The 20,256-nt window shown below is 38.2% G+C and overlaps 1 protein-coding gene and 1 non-coding gene across 2 annotated transcripts in view; one reads left to right on the forward strand and one right to left on the reverse strand.

Moving 5' to 3' along the window:
- Positions 1-20,256, reverse strand: part of COL4A5 (collagen type IV alpha 5 chain) — a 289,563-nt gene that overhangs the window by 36,802 nt on the left and 232,505 nt on the right. The window contains exons 35-40 of the mRNA XM_056125710.1: positions 10,544-10,633; positions 10,015-10,154; positions 8,221-8,347; positions 2,442-2,522; positions 1,597-1,695; positions 551-601 (exon numbers count right to left, since the gene is read on the reverse strand). Coding sequence (XP_055981685.1) covers positions 551-601; positions 1,597-1,695; positions 2,442-2,522; positions 8,221-8,347; positions 10,015-10,154; positions 10,544-10,633 — 588 coding nt within the window. The remainder of the gene's footprint in view (positions 1-550; positions 602-1,596; positions 1,696-2,441; positions 2,523-8,220; positions 8,348-10,014; positions 10,155-10,543; positions 10,634-20,256) is intronic.
- LOC130034355 (U6 spliceosomal RNA) lies at positions 2,126-2,233 on the forward strand. Its single transcript, XR_008794120.1, has one exon. It is a non-coding gene; the product is annotated as a U6 spliceosomal RNA (small nuclear RNA).

Below are 20,256 nucleotides of genomic sequence, written 5' to 3' on the forward strand. Positions count from 1 at the left end.
GTGCTTGGGTTTCAGTTATACAATGATCAAGTACCCATCCCTCCACCAGTGCCCATTTTCCACCACCACGGGTCCCAGTATCCCTCCCACCCCCCCCATCGCCCCATTCTACCCTGCCTCTGTGGCAGGGCATTCCCTTTTATTCTCTCTCTCCTTTTGGGTGTTGTGGTTTGCAAAAGAGGCATTGAGTGGCAATCATGTTTGATCTTTTGGTCTATAGTCTACTTTCAGCATTCTTCTCCCATCCTGGGAGGATCTAATCTAAACCTTTTTGTGAAATCTAACACGTCACATATTTTTGCTTTCTATACTTATCATTTCAATGCCATTTATAAAGCCAATGAATAGACAGCTGTGTATAGATTTCTTTAAGGATGCATTCGTATTAATGTAAATAATAAAAACTGCTAAATAATGAATGCTTTAAGATATAACTCTAGGTTACAGCTGTCTTAGATTGTATTGCAACAAATGACAGATGCTGAGAATAAGTATACTAGAGAATATTCCCATTTAATGGGTTAAACTAACAAATTCTATAAAAGTTTACCAGAGAGTCCTGGAAGTCCAGGGGGTCCTGGGATTCCAAAGCCTGGTTGACCTGTCAGAACATTAACCAAGATGCTCAAATAAATAATAATTTAAATGAAAGAAAATAATTTGAAAAGGTTAAGTGTTAGAAGGTATGTTATGAACATGCAAAATTTTCAACATATAATAGAAATATAAATGAAAGAACTATATAAATGTATATTTATGTGGTAATACACCTCATATAATTAGAAGAGTATGTACATTATTTTTTAAGGTAGGCATACAATATTCTTCATTGACATAATTGGCCATTGATATAACCAGATAATTTATAAGCTTTAAGATAAAAAATTAGGCAATTTTCAATCAGTTTTATTGGGGTTATTATTGTATACAATAGTGTTAATAATGTTTTTTACTTATGATACTTCAGTTTCATATACAATATCAGAGAACCCACATTCTTCTACCACTGTCCTTTCTCTGTTCCCTCTCTTGGCAGACTCTGTTCCCTGTTCTGTTGGTAATAACCCAAGATTTTATTACATTGGTGGGCTGGAGGAGTAGTACAGCAGGTAGGGCATTTGCCTTGCACGCAGGTGACCCAGGTTTGATTCCTCCGTCCCTCTCAGAGAGTCCAGCAAGCTAATGAGAGTATCTTGCCCACATGGCAAAGCCTGGCAAGCTACCTGTGACGTATTCGATATGCCAAAAACAGTAACAAGTCTCACAATTTATTGTGAGACATTACTGGTGCCCACTCGAGCAAATCGATGAACAACGGGAGGACAGTCCTACAGTGCTACAGTGATTCCATTGGTAATTGTCTAGTCTATTAAGTTTGCTAACTTTGTGATATTAAAAAATGGATAAGAAATGACAAGGAATTTTTCCATAAAAGAAAGACATTTTGATGTATTGTACACATGAGGTAATATTGGAAAAATTAATTAAGAAGGGAAATGTGCATAGGTAAGAAACATGATATAATTTCATTGTGGGTAAACAAGAGAAAATATTTTTAAATATAAAGGAAGAAATTAGAAACAAAAAATGCAGTACCTGGTTCACCTTTCTGTCCAGCTGGCCCAGGAATACCATCTTGACCTGGTTGGCCTTTTTCACCTATAGGCCCTGGTTGCCCAGGATGACCTCTGCCACCTAAAGAACACAGTAAAGCAGGCTATATCTATCTTCCAAATTCTCCCTTCTTTCCAGATTCCCAGTTATTTTCAAACTATCTTATAATATTTTTATTTACAAGATACACAGTGCTTCTGAGACATAGCTTAAAATCATGAAATCTGGAGAAAAAAGCAGAAAAGAACAAAAAGATGATGTGAACAAAGTACAATCTAATCAATCACTCAAATCCAAAACTTTTCAAGTTTCTCATTTTAATCTAACTGTAGAGTATCCAATAGAGTAAGATAGGGATATGGGTCGGATGAAGAACAGGTCTCCTAATGAAGGCAAGAAAATGACTTACTTTAGAACTCAGAAAAATGTGTTCACATTGTTATTTAAAAAAACAGAGCTATCAACTCTGCATAATACTCAAAATGATTTATTTTGTCAAAAAATGAGTAGCGTGCTCGCTTTGGCAGCACATATACTAAAATTGGGAATGATACAGAGAAGATTAGCATGGCCCCTGTGCAAAGATGACATGCAAATTCATGAAGCGTTCCATATTTTTAAAAAAATGAGTAGCCCCCAAAGATATAATAAGTTCAAATAACTTTTCCTTTATTACAAGTTGTCCACTTAGCACCAAAAAGAACCAGTGAATGATAATCATGTTTCTTTGTCTTGAAATGTTTGTAGCTCGTAGAAATGATGACTTTATCAAAATGAATATGAGTATTAATTTTACCGAACAGAAAACCCTCTTATTTTGTTCTTACCTACAGGACCAGGTTCTCCAGGAAGGCCAGGATTCCCAGGAGGACCATTAATACCCTTTGGTCCAGGAAGGCCTGGGGTTCCTAGAGGTTAATAAAAATTTAATTTAATAATGAAAGAAAAACAGATCTGCTTGATAGCCAAAGCTAAAATTGACAGTTTGTATATTATTAGCATAGAAACAGTGAATGAAAGAAATTATTTAGGTATAAATGGGGCAGCTAAGTCAAAAAGTAGGTGTATATCATATTGTTTAACATTTTATTTTATGCACCATGATTTACAACACTGGTAGTGTTTTATGCATAACACTGCAGAGCCATATCCTCCACCAAATTGTCCACTTCCTTCTACCACTGTCTCAGAGTTCCCTACGCCCCCATTTCCCCACTCTGTTCTACTTTCCCTGTACCCCCTGCCATGGTGATCCATACTACTAAAGACCAGTTCTCAATTTACATTGCATTGGGGAATTTCATACTTCCTTACTATGTTTCTTTAAATACCACATGATGAATATTATATGTCCCTCTCCTTCTGATTAACTTCACTTAATATGATACTATTCAGATCCAACCACATAACAGCAGATTGTATGATTGTATCTTTTCTTATAGTCAACTAATATTCCTATATATATATCATAGTTTATCTAATCGTTTGTTCTCAGACACTTGTTGTTCCCAGATTTAGGCTATTGTGAATAGTACTGCAATAAACATATGAGTGCAAATAAATTTTCTGAATAGTTTTTGAGCCCTTAAAGTAGATTCAAAGGAGCAGAATTTCTGAGTCATATATAAGCTATGAATTCTAGGTTTTTTTGACAAGTGCTCCAAACAGGTTGTACCATTCAATATTCCCACCATCAGTAAATGAGGGTCTTTTCCTTCCTCCACACCCATGACTATACTAGTTGTTTTGATTATTTTGTGATATGTGCCAGTTTCACTGGTGTTAGATTATATCTTGCTCTTCTGAATTGCATTTTCCTGATGATATGTGATGTAGAGCAATTTTTTCATAAACCATTTAGCCATCTGTATGGCCATCTGTATGTCTTCTTTGAGGAAGTTTTTATTCATTTCATAACCCCATTGTGTTGGTGTTGACTTTTTTCCTAGTAATGTTCTACAGTTTTACTTTATAAACATGGATTATTAACCCTTTGATATATCAGCAGGGGGCAAATATTTTCTCTTAGTCTGTAGGGTATCTTTTTGTTCTGATCATTATTTATTTGAAATATAGAAGCTTCTTAATTTAAAGTACCATTTGTTTATTGTTACTTTGGTTTATCTTTGCTTCAGTGGCATTGGAACAAATGTCATGAAGTATTCTTCCTATGTTTTCTTCAATACAAGTTATGGATTCAGGTCATCTGTCGAGGATATTTTTTGCAGGCAAGAGAGGGTTTGGGACACACCCATCATTACTCCAGGAATACTCCGAGCTCTGCATTCCTGGCAGTACTCAGGGGAACATATGGAATTCCAGAGTTTTAACTCAGGTTAGCTACATGCAGGTAAACACCCTACTGGCTACACTATATCTCCAGCCCCTGATATGTAGAGTTTTAGTCCATTTTGATTTGACGTCTGTTCATGGTGTTAGAAAGGGGTCTGAATTCATTTGTTCGGTTGTGACTGACCGGTTTTCCTGGCATCATTTGTTGAAGAAGCTTTCTTTGCTCTCCTTTATACTTTACCTCCTTAGTTGAAGACCAGCTGTCTATATATCTAAGGATCTATGTCTGGACTTTCAATTCACATGTCTGAGAGTCTGCCTTTATTCTAGTACTAAACTATTTTTATTACTATCATTATATAGCACAGTTTGAAGTTGGGGCAATTTCCTCCCATATTTGTTTTGCTTTGGCTGGGTGGTGGTGGGGGGAGCAAGAGTGATATTATTTAATATAAATTAAAAGGGGCTAGAGCAATAGCACAGCTGGTAGGGCGTTTGCCTTGCACGTGACTGACCTGAGTTCGATTCCCAGCATCCCATATGGTTCCCCAAGCACCCCCAGGAGTAATTCCTGAGTGCATGAGCCAGGAGTAACCCCTTTGGAATGCCGGTGTGACCAAAAAAGCAAAAAAAAGTCATATGTATTTTTATAGGGACTGCACTACATATGATAATGATTTGGGAGAGAATGTCATTTGGATGATATTAATATTATTACATGAACAGGGAATGTTTATATTTTCTTGTGTCATATATTTTTGTGATTTAAAGTTTTCTTTGTATAAGTCTTTCTTTTATAAAATTGATTCACAGGTACCTGATTTTCTGAGGCATAACTGTTAATGGGACTTTTAAAAGTTTGTCTCTCTTCAATTTTAATGTTTGCTGTATTTTTAAAAATACCTGACAAATCATTTTTACTCACTCTCTTCAGTTTTAATGTTTGCTGTCTTTTTAAAAATACCTGATAAATCATTTTTACTCACAGAATCATAAATTATTTTTGCTCAAAAATTTGCTACATATTCTCATACTATATATATTGATATAAAACTATTTTAATTGTAGCTATTTGGGCATACATGTAGTGCTATGACTTTAATTTTAACTTAAATGTGATTATTAGCCATTCATATATCTTATTTTAGGAAAGGCATGTTCAAAATTTTCCCTATTAAAATATTATTTTCTAAAATATTATATTATGCTATTATTGATTTGTACAAGCACTTCATATATGCATATATACTAGATATAATTTATAATTCATCAAATATGTAATGTTTGTTCTTGGGTCACAACCAGTGATATTCAGCTTTATACCTCGCCTGGCTCTTCATTCAGAAATCACTACTGTTAGTACTTGTGGGACCATATGAGATGCTACGATTCGAACCCTGGTCAGCTGTGTGCAGGGCAAGCATCCTAGAAGCTATATCTCACTGGGCCCTTGTTAGATATATATTTTACAAATAATTTCTTCTGGCCTGAGGCTTCACCATTTATTTTCTTTAAAATTACTGTCTTTGGCTGGAGAGATAGCACAGCAGCAGGTGTGTTTTGCATGAAGCCCACCTGGGTTTAATTTGGGCACCACATATGGTACACTGAGTACCACCAGGAGTGACCCCTGACCACAGAGTAAGGAGTAATCTCTGAGCTCAGCTGAGTGTGACCCAAAAGCCAAAATTAAATAAAATAAAATAAATTGTTGACTGATGAACAGGAGAACAAAACAAGAAATGCAGACCAACCATCTCTGTAGAAAAAAATTACCCTACCACAAACCATGAATTATTATTTAATATAGATTAAAATATATGTATGAAAGAATAAATGTTAAAATTATGTGAAACTGGAAGAATATTCCATAATTTCTGTAGGCAAATATTTTTTGAAGAGGGCACAAAACATCAAAGAAGATTGTTAAACTGAACTTTACTAAAATTACCAACTTTTGTTCATCATATAACAGCATCACGAAAGTGAAAGACAAATATGATATCAGAATAACATTTCCAATATATGTATCTGACAAAAGACTATGCCTTATATAATCACTCTGAATCACTAAGAAAAAAGGCAAATAGCCCAATAAAATATGAGCATAACAAACTGAGCATGTACTTCAAAGGGATGCTATACAAATTCACCGTAAGTATATGAAAACATCTTTAATATTATTACTCCCTTGGAAATGTAATAGCTCAATGAGAACCCCTATATGACTGCCAGAGTACCTAAAATTTAGACAATTACTGGACTACAAAATCTACCTAAAGACTAAATCACAAAAATGTATGTGAAACACCAAGGATAAGCGTTAGAAAGAGAGTTTTAAGGAGTATTCCAGAGAAAATTCCCTACTTTCGCAAGGGAAAAGGCCTAACATTTCTCTGCAGAGAACAAAATTGTAATATTGAGGAGGGAGCTGAGGTCCCATTGAGGTCCATGAGCAGCCTGGAAGGACCTTGGCCCCAACTGCATTACAGGAAACTAGCTCAGTATAAGGTGGTTTTCAGCATCTTAGGATAATTATGCCTGAAAGTCCCAGGAACAAGTGGTAGACAGTTCCTGGGAAAAGAGTAGCTATTAAGGAGCACATTACCAAGGAGGGCCCCAGCTTGGAGCCTAGACTGCACCTTAGAGGGCCTTACTACGAGCCTTAAAACCATGAGCAGCCAAGCAGAGCTGTAGGCACTGTGGGGTGGGGGAGAGAGAGACAGAGACAGAGAGAGGCACACACAGAGAGATTCTTACCAAGACAAAAAACCCATAACACTTGGAAGAATGAAGTAAAGAAGATTTAACCTGCAGTGTTGGATGAAGAAAAATGCCTGGGAAGAACCCTATTCTCAGCAGAGATTTCTAAACTCTCTGATGTAGGTTTCAAAACAACGATCCTAATGTTGTTTCCTAAGACAAGGAAATGAAAGGAAATTTTAAAATTTAAAGAGGACAGACAAAGTTTGGGGGGAAAACTCAAAACAGAAATCAGTGAGCTAACAAATATAGCAGTTGTATTAAAATGCAATAGATGGACTTAAGAGAAGAGTGGCAGAGGTTGAATAATCAGTGAACCAGAGTATAAGACTGAGGAAATTACCAGGGAACAAACAAAGAACATTGTTTTTGTTTGGGGGCCACACACAGCTATGATAAGGGATTATTCCTGGCTCTGTGATCAGGGATTACTCCCGATAAGCTCAGGAACCACAAGGGAATTCAGGGATTGAACCCAAGTTAGCCATATGCAAGATAAGAGTCCTACTCACTGTATTATCTCTCTGATGAGAAACCAAGACATTTTTTGAATAGCATTATAAGGAATAAAATTTACAAGTTGGGTTCCAAAAGGAGAGAAGAAAGGGACAAGAAATGTTAAGTAATTAACAGCCATAATTATCCTGAATATAAGTTAAAAAGATCCAGGAATCTGATCAGGAAGGTCAATATGTTCAAAGCAAAACAAACATAAAGATGCACACACCAAGTCACACTGTAATTAAAATGGCAAAAGGCAAAGAAAGAAAACCCTAAAAGTAGCAAGGAAAAAGCAAATACAGGAGACCAGATAGATAATACAGAGAGTAAGGTGAAGGCTAACTCCAGGTTGATATTCCAGTACCATGTTTGAGTGTCCAAGCACTGCTATGGGCTTTATATAAGCTTAATCCTGAACTGAAACAATCTAGTTAAGGCTCTGTACTTATTATCATGCTAAGTTCCTTTTGTAATATCATGTGGTGTTATTTGAATGAGTTGTATGCCTGATCTACCACCAGCCACCTACTCTGTGTGGCTAAGTACGACATTGTAAGAGAATAAGCAGCAGGCTAGGCCTTGACAATGTATATTATTAACTATAAAACTATAAAACTGGAGCCAGAAATATAGTATAGCAGATGATGCTTGTTTTGCACACAGAAAACAGGGATTAGATTCGCAACCATATACGGTTCACCCAGGACCACCAGGAGTGATCCCTGAGCATGAACCATGAGTAACTCTGAACACAGCCAGGTATAAACCAAAAAATAAAAAAAATAGAAAGGATTATTAATTGATTTGTGGCTAGCAGTCAAAGATTGAAAAATGCCATGTCAATCCAGGCACTCTATCCATAGGATATTGTCTCATTGGTTGGTAGTATCAATTTTTATTTTTAACAAATAATTTAAGCAAAATGTTAAGCATCTAGTTCAAGATTTAGTTACAAGTGCTATCTAGTTGAGAAATAGAATAAAAACCTGTCAAACAAAACCCTCTATGATAAGGAAGAGGAGAAGGAAGCATTTTTAAAAAGAGTATTACCAGGGAATCCAGGAAGGCCTGGTTGCCCCTTTGCTCCAGGTTCTCCTTTTGCTCCAGGCAAACCAGTAACTCCTGCAGAACCTTTCATACCAGGGTTACCTGGATATCCAGGCAGACCAGGTTCACCCTGAAAACACACACACAAAATAAATTCCTACGTGACTTAGATTGCATAATTGCATAAAATTATTTATATTTTTTTGGGGGGAGACACAACGGCAGTACTCAGGGTTTACACCTGGCAGGACTGGGGGACTATATAGGGTGTCTGGTAATGAACCGAGGTTGCTTTCTGAAAGACAAGCACCTTGTCTGCTGTAATCTCAAGCAACTCTAGAGTATTTACAGATATTAAGCTATATGGTAAGCATGTTATTAAAGTAGTTAACATAAATCCTTTCATTCAATCATTTTAACAACTTTTGAGTTGATTTATAAGTTCATATATAAATAATAAAATTTAATCTTAAAGAATTCAAGTGATGAAAGTTTCTGGTAAGAAGCAACAAGGTTTTCAGAATCCAGAACTCAAGTTATTTCCATGATAAGTACATGCATAATTCTTATCAATTCTTAACACTCCTATGATAAAGACAGTATTTTATCCCTATATCACACTAACATAGATAGTAAATGGATGAATCTGCATTTGGATCCAGACAGTCTGGTCTAGAGAGTGAATATCAACAAAGTGTCTTAAAATACAATTCATTGTTTTCTATAAGCATGTGAATCAATAAAATTCTCCTCCAAGAACTAAATTTCATCTTAATATAAAGAATTTATCAATTATTCATTGGAAACATCAAATTCTATTTCCTACCCAATTAGATAGTCATTTTGTCCTGTTTTTTTTATTAGTGAAACACCATGAGGTACAGTTGTAGAATTACAAATTTTTGTGCTTGGGTTTCAATTATACAATGATCAAATGCCCATACCTCCACCAGTGCCAATTTTCCACCACCACGGGTCCCGTTTGTGATGACTTCATAATGTATGTCTTATCTTCTTGAAGTTATGACTATGCTGAAGTTTCTGTGGTCAGTTAACACTAAAACTAACTATACTGAAGTTTTGGAGGTCAGAGTTAATTCACATGTAACCATTTTTCCTTAATGAATATTTGCATCATGGTTTCTTCAAACAGAGTCGTATAGTTTAATTTGCCTCGTTTTTTAAAGAAGATTCTTTCAAAAACAAAAATATTTATCATCTAAAAAAGTTTTTTGCTCTGCTCAAGAAGATTATAGTCTATCCCACACAATGATAATGCTCAACGTCACTAGGTGATATTGGATTATTATCATAATATAAACTGCAGCTGAATACCTGAAAAGCACAACCAAAGTTTCAGCACTAACTAAGGGTGAGGAGGGATATGCAAAATTATTTTCAGATAACTATGGCAGATACACAGTTAGGAATGGAACTGCACTTTCATTAATTGCTTATAATTATCTTCCATTTAGTTAATAAAATGTTAGAACAAAGATTAGAAACTTCATCACTTGAAAGGAAAGAGAAAACTAAAACCAGGCAGAGAGATGCCTTTAATTTACTGAAACATACTCAGAGATTAAGATAAAAGAGAAAAGAAACCAGAATGTTTTCTTCCTTTGTTTCAAACAGGCTACATACTCTAAAGCACAGATTTTTACAATAAAAGGAAAGATGAGAAACAATATCTTATGCAATTTTGTAATAATGTTTACTGAAGAATTAATATTTAGTTAAAAAGCAAATTATTCAAGAAAAATTCATTTCTGAGCCTTGTACCTGAAGTAAATTTACCTTTGGGCCAGGCAGACCTGGAAGACGACTGCCAGAAGCACCTGTATCACCTTTTTCTCCTTTCTGTCCTGTTAGTCCTGGGGAGCCAGGTTGTCCAGGAACACCAGGAGGTCCAGATGATCCTTTCAGACCCTGAGGTCCTGTTGAAAGATGTAAAATGCAGTGTTTTAGAAACTATTTTTTAAATTTGTGGCATGTATAATAAACATATAAACAAGTAATATATTTTAAAAGAAAACTGCAAATTTTGAGTCATAAATGATGAAATATTATGATATATACTTATGTTTTAAAAAATTAAGATAAATGGGTAAAGTTGGAGAAAGATATATTCATGAATTATAATTTTTGAGGTTTCAAAAGTTCTGATCCTTAACGCCCACTTAAAATGTTTGTGCAATGAGAATTCTACCCATTCGTTACATTTACATTGTTTTGATTCCGTGAACACTGGTCTTATTTCTGATATTAGAGAGTGAACCATCTTCCATTGATGATATCAATTACATGGTATACTATTATCACTTACCTGGAAACCCCATCTCACCCATGTTTCCTTTAAGTCCAGGAGGTCCCATACGTCCTGGATGCCCTGGGACACCAGGTTCACCCTTAGGACCTAGAAAAGTCAAATGTTTAAAATCTGCAATATTGGTTTCATTAAATGTATCATACATGCAAACATTGAATTGATTGGGTAAAACATTAATATATTATCATGTTCTGAAGGGCAAAATAACATTTATTTAAAACTGAAAAAAATATATCAGGAGGGCCTGATAAAGGTGGTACAGGGGGCTGAAGCAATAGTACAGCAGGTAGGGCATTTGCCTTGCAAACTACCGATCCAGGTTCAATTCTGGGCATCCCATATGGTCCCTCAAGCATTGCTAGGAGTAATTCCTGAGCGCAGAGTCAGGGATGAGCATCGCTGGGTTTGACCCAAAAATAAATAAATAAATAAATAAATAAATGTACAAGGGTAAGGCGCTTGCCTTGCATGAAGCTGACCTGAGTTTGATCCCTGGAGCTCTGTATGGTACCCTGTGTCTCATAGGAATGATCCCTGTGTAGAAAGCCCTAAGCACAGTTAGTTGTGGCACAAATACAATAAGGAAAAAATCTACCAGGACAACTTGTTTCTTCTCTTAATAAAAATTCCAATTGAAACCCTATTTGTTATAAGTATATAACAGCTTTTACCAAATATAATCTAATAATCTAATTTGTTGGGGAGAGAGAATTTTCCAGTGGTGCTTGGGGAGTCCAGGGCCACTCCCAGGAATATATAGTTTGGCAGTAAGAGTTCTTGATAATTCAGTGCTATAGTACAGTTATACAGTGCAGCTCAGATTCAGAAATATTGTGGGACACCAAGGCTAAACTCAACAGTAGTCAGGGAGTCATGCAGTGTCAGTGATTAAATGCAGGCCCCCATGCATATAAGACATGTGCTCAAACTTGTAGAATTTCTCCTTAACCCCTTAATCTTTTTCAGTGGATTCAGAAATAGCTTTCTTGTGCAGAACCTTATTATATGAGATTAGGTAAATGAAAGTGGTAACTTGTCATGATTTTCCATAGCATATTAGGCTAGGGATAGATAAAAGTTGACAGGAAGTGTAACTCTTAACTGCAATGGTGTTCACATATTCTTCCAAGAACTTAGGGGCTTGAGCTCTGTGGTGTTTAGTTGCCTAAGTATTTCCCAGGGAAATACAGCCTTAGACATTTTTTTAAAAATTTATTACACAAAGGCCCTCCCGTTGATCGTCGATTTGCTCGAGCGGGCCCAGTAACGTCTCCATTGGAGACTTTGTTGTTACTGTGTCTGGCATATCGAATACTCTCGGTAGCTTGCCGGGCTCTCCGAACAACTTCAAAACTTTGAATAAAATGCAGAAAGTATAAAGGAAAGAAAGAATTTCTCCTTACAACTATACTGAGAGAAATCAGTATGGAGTCTAAATAAGGGCTTCATGGTGTGAAAATGAGTTGTTCCTTATTCTGAAGGCGACCAACTATAAGATAATGACATAAGAAGTACAATAAATAGTTTTAGTGAAAATATGAAAATTCTAAATAACTTGTGTTGACTTAACACTCTTTAAATTCAAATGAAGCAAAAAATCCCCATAAATAGCTAAAGCAATCCTTGGGACGAAGAAGATGGGAGGCATCAACTTGCCCAACTTCAAACTGTAAAAGAAAGCAGTAGTAACTAAAACAGCATTGTACTGGAAGAGAGACAGAACCACAGACCAATGCAGAAGACGGAAAATATTGACAGAGACATTTAAATATATGATATGATCACTTAATCTTTGACAAAAGTTAAAGAAATGTGAAGCGGAGCAAAGAAAGACTCTTCAACAAGCGGTGTTGGGAAAACTGGACAGTGACATACAAAAATTGAACTCAAACCTCTAACACCAGGCCCAAAAGTCATATCAAAATGGATTAAAGAACTCAGTATCAGACCTTAATCCATAAGATACACGGAGGAAAAAGTAGATAGAACCCTCCATGACATTGAAGCTACAGGCATCTTTACAGTGAATGAAACACCATTGACCAAATAAGTGGAGCTAAAGATAAACAAATGGGACTACAATAAGCAAGTAGTTTCTGCACATCAAAAGAAATGTTGACCAAGATACAGAGATAGCCCACAGAATGGGAAAATTTATTTACCCAATACTTATAAGATAATTTTAATACCTAAAATATATAAGGCACTGAGAGAACTTTATAATAAAACCCCAATGCCATCAAAATTGGGAATAAGTAATGAACAGAAACTTCCTCAAAAATGAAATGCAAATGGGCAAAAGGCACATAAAAATGCTCTACATCACTAATCATCAGGGGCATGCAAATGAAAACAAGGTGAGATACACCTTACACCACAGAGACTGGTACACATCAAAAAGAATAAGAACAAGTGCTGGCTTGGATGCAGGGAGAAAGGTACTCTCATTCATTGTTGGTGGAAATGCCAACTGGTCCAGACTTTCTGAAAAAGATTGGACCAGAGTTTTTGAAAAACAATATGGGAATTCCTCAAAAGAGTAGAAACTGAGATTCCATATGACCTAGAAATAACAAGTCTGGAAAAATACCCCCGGGGGTGCAAAAACACAGCAGAGAGAAAGCCGGTATTCTCCCCTGATCTGCGCGGGACGGGAACGGAGGCCCAGCTCTCGGCAACAAAGCTGAACGTCGTCTCCTATTCCAACCAGGTACAGCCCGCCCCCAGGGCCTGGGACTCTCTCTGGGCATGCACAGCTAGCTCGATCTTCTAGAAAGCCGGTTTTCTCCCCTGATCTGTGCGGGACGGGAACGGAGGCCCAGTGCTCGGCAACAAAGCTAAACGTCTCCTATTCCAACCAGGTACAGCCTAGCGCCCAGCGCCAGGGACTCTTTCCGGAGCCGCGGCCGCATACGTGGCCATGAAATATTCTCCTACTACTTATGCCATAGGAACCATAAGCTACCCTCTTAGATGGAATATTCTCTATTTTAGCTCAGCCACTAGAAACACAGTAGCCAATAACTCATAAGCCTATCTTAACTCACACTGCATATCAAGCAGAATAGTAACAGTGAATGTGAAGGACTAAACCATACTTCTCACAATGGTAAAGCAACGCAAAAGCCCACCAAACTTTCTTATTCAAGAGTTTAGCCCAGATGACACCAACAGTACTGTAGTGTTAGACAACCTCTCTGACAAGGGATTCAGAAGGGAGCTACTTAGGATGCTACGGGAACTAAAAGAAACAATGGAAAACAATGCCAATAGAAGACAAGAGGATTTGAAGGCAGAAATGAGGAAAATGCAATCGGAAATGTCAGACCCGAAAATTCTGGTAGGCGAATTGAAAAACTCAGTGGAACGCCTCAGCAGCAGAGTAACAGCTGCTGAGAACAGAATCATTGAGCTCGAAGATGAAGTTCAGAGACTCTCCAGAAAAGAGCAGAAAATGGAAAAGAGACTCACAGTTCGGGAACAGATGGCAAGAGAAGATCGTGATGAAGCCAAGAGGGGTAACATAAGAATTATTGGAGTTCCAGAGGGACAGGAAGAAAACCTCGATGAAGAAGAAACTGTCAAAAACATCATTGCTACAACGTTTCCAGAGCTGAAGAAAACTTGTGACCACATTCAGGAGGCCCGAAGGGTACCAGCTAGAAGAAATCCGAATAAAAATACCCCAAGACACATCCTGATAAAAATGACCAAAACCTTAGACAGAGACAAAATTCTGAAAGCAGCAAAATCGAAGAAAGAAATCTCTTACAAAGGAGCATCCTTAAAATTCACAGCTGATTTTTCTGATGAAACCCTCAGAGCCCGAAAACAGTGGTGGGACATAGTGAAAAAACTCAATGAAATAAATGCCTCTCCAAAAATACTTTACCCAGCGAGACTCTCATTCATAATAGAAGGAACAACACACAATTTCACAGACAAACAACAGCTCATAGACTCAAAACCATGGTTACAAGAACAACTAAATGGGCTACTTTAAAGCAAGACAGGCCCCTCAAATACACAAAATTTAAACAGAACAATGGGACAAAATCCCATAACAATAATCTCTCTCAATGTCAACGGGTTAAATGCACCAATTAAAAGACATAGAGTGGCAGGATGGATTAGAAAATTGAACCCAACATTCTGCTACCTGCAAGAAACACATCTCAATAGTCAAAGCAAACACAGACTCAGAGTCAAAGGCTGGAAAACAATCCTACAGGCAAACAGCTCCCATAAAAAAGCTGAGGTAGCCATCCTAATATCAGACCACATCGATTTCAGAGTGAAGAAGGTCATAAGAGACAGTGAAGGCTATGTCTTATTGATCAAATGATCTGTACAACAGGAAGAACTTACAATAATTAATGTATATGCACCTAATGAGAGTAGCAAAGTACTTGAAACAACTACTCATAGATTTGGAAAAAGACATCAATAGCAACACAATACTAGTGGGCGACTTCAACACCGCTTTCTCACCTCTTGATAGATCAACCAGACTCAAGCTTAGCAAGGCCATACTTCATCTGAGGGAAACAATGGAAGAAAGGGACTTAGTAGATATATACAGGACACTTCATCCTCAAAAACCTGAATACACATTCTTCTCTAGCGTACATGGAACATTCTCTAAGATAGACCACATGCTGAGCCACAAAACATGCCTCCATAAAATTAAGAAGAAAGAGATTGTATCAACAATCTTCTCAGACCATAATGCGCTGAAATTAGAAGTAAATCACACACAAAAACAGAAAACTAAATCAAACACCTGGAAATTAAACAGTGAGCTATTGAACAACGAGTGGCTTAGAAAGGAAATCAAAGAGGAAAACAAAAGATTCCAAGAAACGAATGAAAATGAGAACACGAGTTACCAAAACGTAAGGGACACAGCAAAAGCTGTGTTAAGAGGAAAGTTTATAGCTCTACAAGCATTCCTCAGGAAGGAGGAGCGAGCACACATAAATAACCTAACCTCACCGCTTAAGAGCTTGGATAAGGACCAACAAAAGGAGCACAACCCGAACAGGAGTAAGGAAATAATAAAACTCAGAGCAGAGGTTAACGAGATGGAAACCCAAAAAACAATCCGAAAGATCAATGAAACCAAGATCTAGTTCTTCAAGAAAATTAACAAGATCGATAAGCCTCTAGCAAAACTCACAAAGAAAGGGAGAGAGAAAACCCTAATAAACCGAATCAGAAATGAAAAGGGGGTCATTACAACAGAAACTACAAAAATTCAAAGGATCCTCAGGGAGTACTTTGAGAAACTATATGCCACGGAACATCAAAACCTCGAGGAAATGGATAAATTCCTAGACTCCTACAGACTCCCAGGGCTGAACCAAGAAGACCTGGAATACCTGAACAGACCTATCACCATCAAGGAAATTGAAATGGTAATAAAAAGTCTCCCCAAGCACAAAAGTCCTGGCCTGGATGGATTCACTAGTGAATTCTTCCAAATCTTTAAAGAGGACTTACTCCCAATACTCTTTAAGCTTTTCCACAAAATTGAAATATCAAAAACACTTCCGAACAGTTTCTACGAAGCAAATATCACACTGATAACAAAGGCAGACAGAGATACCACAAAGAAAGAGAATTACAGTCTGGTATCTCTGCTGAACACAGACGCAAAGATCCTCAACAAACTACTAGCAAATAGAATCCAACTACTCATCAAAAAGATCATACACCATGACCAAGTAGGATTCATCACTGGGATTCAAGGCTGGTTTAACGTTCAGAAATCAATCAACATAATCCATCATATCAACAAAAGAAAAGATAAAAAGCGTATGATCATATCAATAGATGCAGAGAAAGCATTTGACAAGATCCAGCACCCCTTTATGATGAAAACCCTAGCCAAAATGGGTATAGATGGGACTTTCCTCAACATAGTTAAAGCCATCTACCACAAGCCTACAGCAAGCATCATCCTCAATGGGGAAAAACTGAGAGCCTTCCCTCTAAGATCAGGGACGACACAAGGATGCTCACTCTCTCCACTGATGTTCAATATAGTACTGGAAGTACTTGCAATAGCGATTAGGCAAGAAAAAGTTATTAAGGGCATTCAGGTAGGAAAGGAAGAAATCAAGCTCTCACTGTTCGCAGATGATATGATACTATACTTAGAGAACCCAATAACCTCCACCAAAAAACTCCTAAAGTAGATTCGTATAGTAAAGTTGCAGGCTATAAAATCAATACCCAAAAGTCCATGGCTTTCCTATACGCAAACAGTGAGAGAGAAGAAAGCTACATGAAAAAAACAATCCCGTTCACAATTGTGCCCCAGAAAATCAAGTACCTAGGAATCAGCTTAACTAAGGAAGTAAAGGACCTGTACAAAGAAAACTACAAAACGCTACTTCAGGAAATAAAAGAGGACACGAGGAAATGGAAAGATATCCCCTGATCATGGGTCGGGAGACTTAACATTGTCAAAATGGCAATACTACCGAAAGCATTGTATAAATTCAATGCAATCACTATAAGGATACCCAGGACATTCTTCAAAGAAATGGAGCAAACACTCCTGAAATTTTTATGAAACAATAAGCCCCCACGAATAGCTAACGCAATTCTTGGGAAAAAGAAAATGGGAGGAATCAACCTCCCGAACTTCAAACTGTACTACAAAGCAGTAATAATTAAAACAGCATGGTACTGAAACAAAGGCAGAACTGCAGACCAATGGAACAGGGTTGAATACACTGACATCTCCCCTCAATCATATGATCATCTAATCTTTGATAAAGGTGCAAGAAATGTGAAGTGCAGTAAGGATAGCCTCTTTAACAAATTTTGCTGGCATCACTGGACGGCTACATGCAAAAAATGGGCTCAGAACTCTGCCTAACACTATGTACACAAGTAAGATAAAAATGGATTAAAGATCTCAACATCAGACCAGAAACCATAAGGTACATTGAAGATAAAGTTGGCAAAACCCTCCATGACATTGAAGCTAATGGTATCTTCAAAGATGCCAAGCCACTGGTCGAGCAAGTGAAAACAGAGATAGATAAATGGGACTATCTTAAACTAAGAAGCTTCTGCACCTCAAAAGAAACAGTGACCAAAATACAAAGACAGTCTACAGAATGGGAAAGGATATTCGCTGAATACACATCTGACAAGGGGTTGACATCAAGGATATACAAAATACTGGTTGAACTCGACAAGAAGAAAACATCCAACCCCATCAAAAAATGGGGCAATGAAATGAACAGAAACTTTCTCAAAGAAGAAATCAGAATGGCAAAAAAGCACATGAGAAAATGCTCTACATCATTAATCATCAGGGAGATGCAGATCAAACCACAATGAGATACCATCTCACACCTAAGAGACTGGCCCACATTCAAAAGAACAAAAGCAACCGATGCTGGCACGGATGTGGCGAGAAAGGGACACTCCTTCACTGTTGGTGGGATTGTCGACTGGTTCAGCCCTTCTGGAAAATAGTATGGACGATTCTCAAAAAATTAGAAATTGAGCTCCCATTTGACCCAGCATTACCACTCCTGGGAATATATCCCAGAGAGGCAAAAATGTATAGTAGAAGTGACATCTGCACTTGTTTATTCATTGCAGCACTCTTTACAATAGCCAGAAACTGGAAGAAACCTGAATGCCCAAGAACAGATGACTGGTTAAAGAAACTTTGGTACATCTACACAATGGAGTACTATGTAGCTCTTAGAAAAGATGAAGTCATGAAATTTACATACAAGTGGTACAACATGGAAAGTATCATGCTAAGCGAAATGAGTCAGAAAGAGAGGGATAGACATAGAAAGATTGCATTCATCTGGGCGATATAAAGTAACAAAGTATGAAATTAATACCCAAGAATAGCTGAGATCAGCACCAGGAGGATTACTCCATAGCGTAGAGGCCAGCCGGGCATTCTAGGGGAAAGGGCAGCTCAGATAGAGAAGGGAGCACCAAATAAAGGGTGTTTGGAGGATACTCCCAGGAGGGGAGATGCATGTTGAAAGTAGACTATGGACTGAACATGTTTGCCACTCAATGCCTCTTTTGCAGACCACAACACCCAAACGAAGAGAGAGAACACAAGGGATTGCCCTGCCACAGAGGCAGGGTGGGATTGGGGGGATGGGGGTGTGGGGATATTATCCATGGTGGTGGAAAATGGGCACTGGTAGAGGGATGGGTATTTGATCATTGTATAATCGAAACCCAAGCACAAAAAATTGTAAATCTACAACTGTACCTCATGGTGTATCACTAATAATAAAAAATGAAAAAAAAAAACACAGCAGAAATGACATCTGCACTTGTATGTTCACTGCAGCACTACTCACAATAGCCAGAATCTGGAAACAACCTGTGTGCCCTAGAACAGATGACTGTTAAAGAAATTATGGTGCATATGCACAATGGAATACAATACAGCTGTTAGAAAAAAATAGCACTGCACTGAGCACTGTGCCTCCCATTGTTCATCAATTTGCTCGAGTGGGCCCAATAACATCTGTATTGTGAGATTTGCTGTTACTGTGTTTTGGCATATCGAATACATCATGGGTAGTTTGCCAGGCTTTGCCGTGCAGTTGAGATACTCTCGGTAGCTTGCCAGGCTCTCCGAGAGGGTTGGAGGATTCGAACCTGGGTCGGCCGCGTGCAAAGCAAATGCCCTACCTGCTGTACTATCACTCCAGCCCAGAAAAAATAAAGCAATGAAATTCACTTATAAATGGATGGATATGGAATGTATCATGCTGAGTGAAATAAGTAAGAAGGAGACAGCATTTATTTGTGGAATTAAGAAAAAAGAAGCATAGTATGAGACTAATAACCAAGAATAGCAGGAAAAAGAACCAGGACAAAGGGTTCATGGTTGAAAGCCTGCCTCAAGGGCTAGGAAAGAGGTCAGTTGGGATAGAGAAGAGACCATTATTACAATGATGGGCTCACGGGAAGGAATTGCTTGCGGGAAGGAATTGCTCTGGATGGGAGATGTGTGCTGAAAGTGGGTAAAGGACCAAACATGATGGATTCTTAGTATTTGTACTTCTAGCGGAGAGTGGTCTCAGCATGGTGGTGGGGAGCAGGTTGAGCTTTCCTCCCCGCCCCGACCAGGGCTCCGGCAGCCGAAGACCTCCAGGACCAGCCACCACCATGCTGAAACCACTCTCCGCACACCTGAACGTACCGGCAGAGGTACAAAGGCAAGCGGGCCCCGGGGCTGAGATCTCCAAGCCTACTCGGATCGGGGCCGGGCATCCTCCACCCAGATCCTCCGAATTCCAGTAGGTGGGGGTCACACCCACCAACTGGCCCCCTGGAGCCGTGTAATCCCATCAACGGCCAAGACTCAGAGACTTTAAAACCCAGCTCCCGGAACATCTTATTATGACATCTTATTAGCTCATTCTTACTTCGGACAAACTGGCAGGCTACCGAATGTAACCTGCCCACACGGCAGAGTCTGGCAAACTCCCCGTGGCGTACCCAATATGCCAAATACCAGTAATAATGATGGGTCTCATTCTCCTAAAGAGCCTTGAATATAGCACTTTCTTAAAAATCTCAGGGCTAGGATGAAGGAGACGTTACTGGGGCCTGCTCGAGGCAATCAACGAATAACATGATGGTCATGATTCGTAATTCGTACTTCTAGCCATAACACCCAAAAGAAGGGAGGAAGGAAT

This window comes from Sorex fumeus, unplaced genomic scaffold, assembly GCF_029834395.1.
Source record: "Sorex fumeus unplaced genomic scaffold, SorFum_2.1 ptg000058l, whole genome shotgun sequence".
Taxonomy (NCBI): Eukaryota; Metazoa; Chordata; class Mammalia; order Eulipotyphla; family Soricidae; genus Sorex; species Sorex fumeus.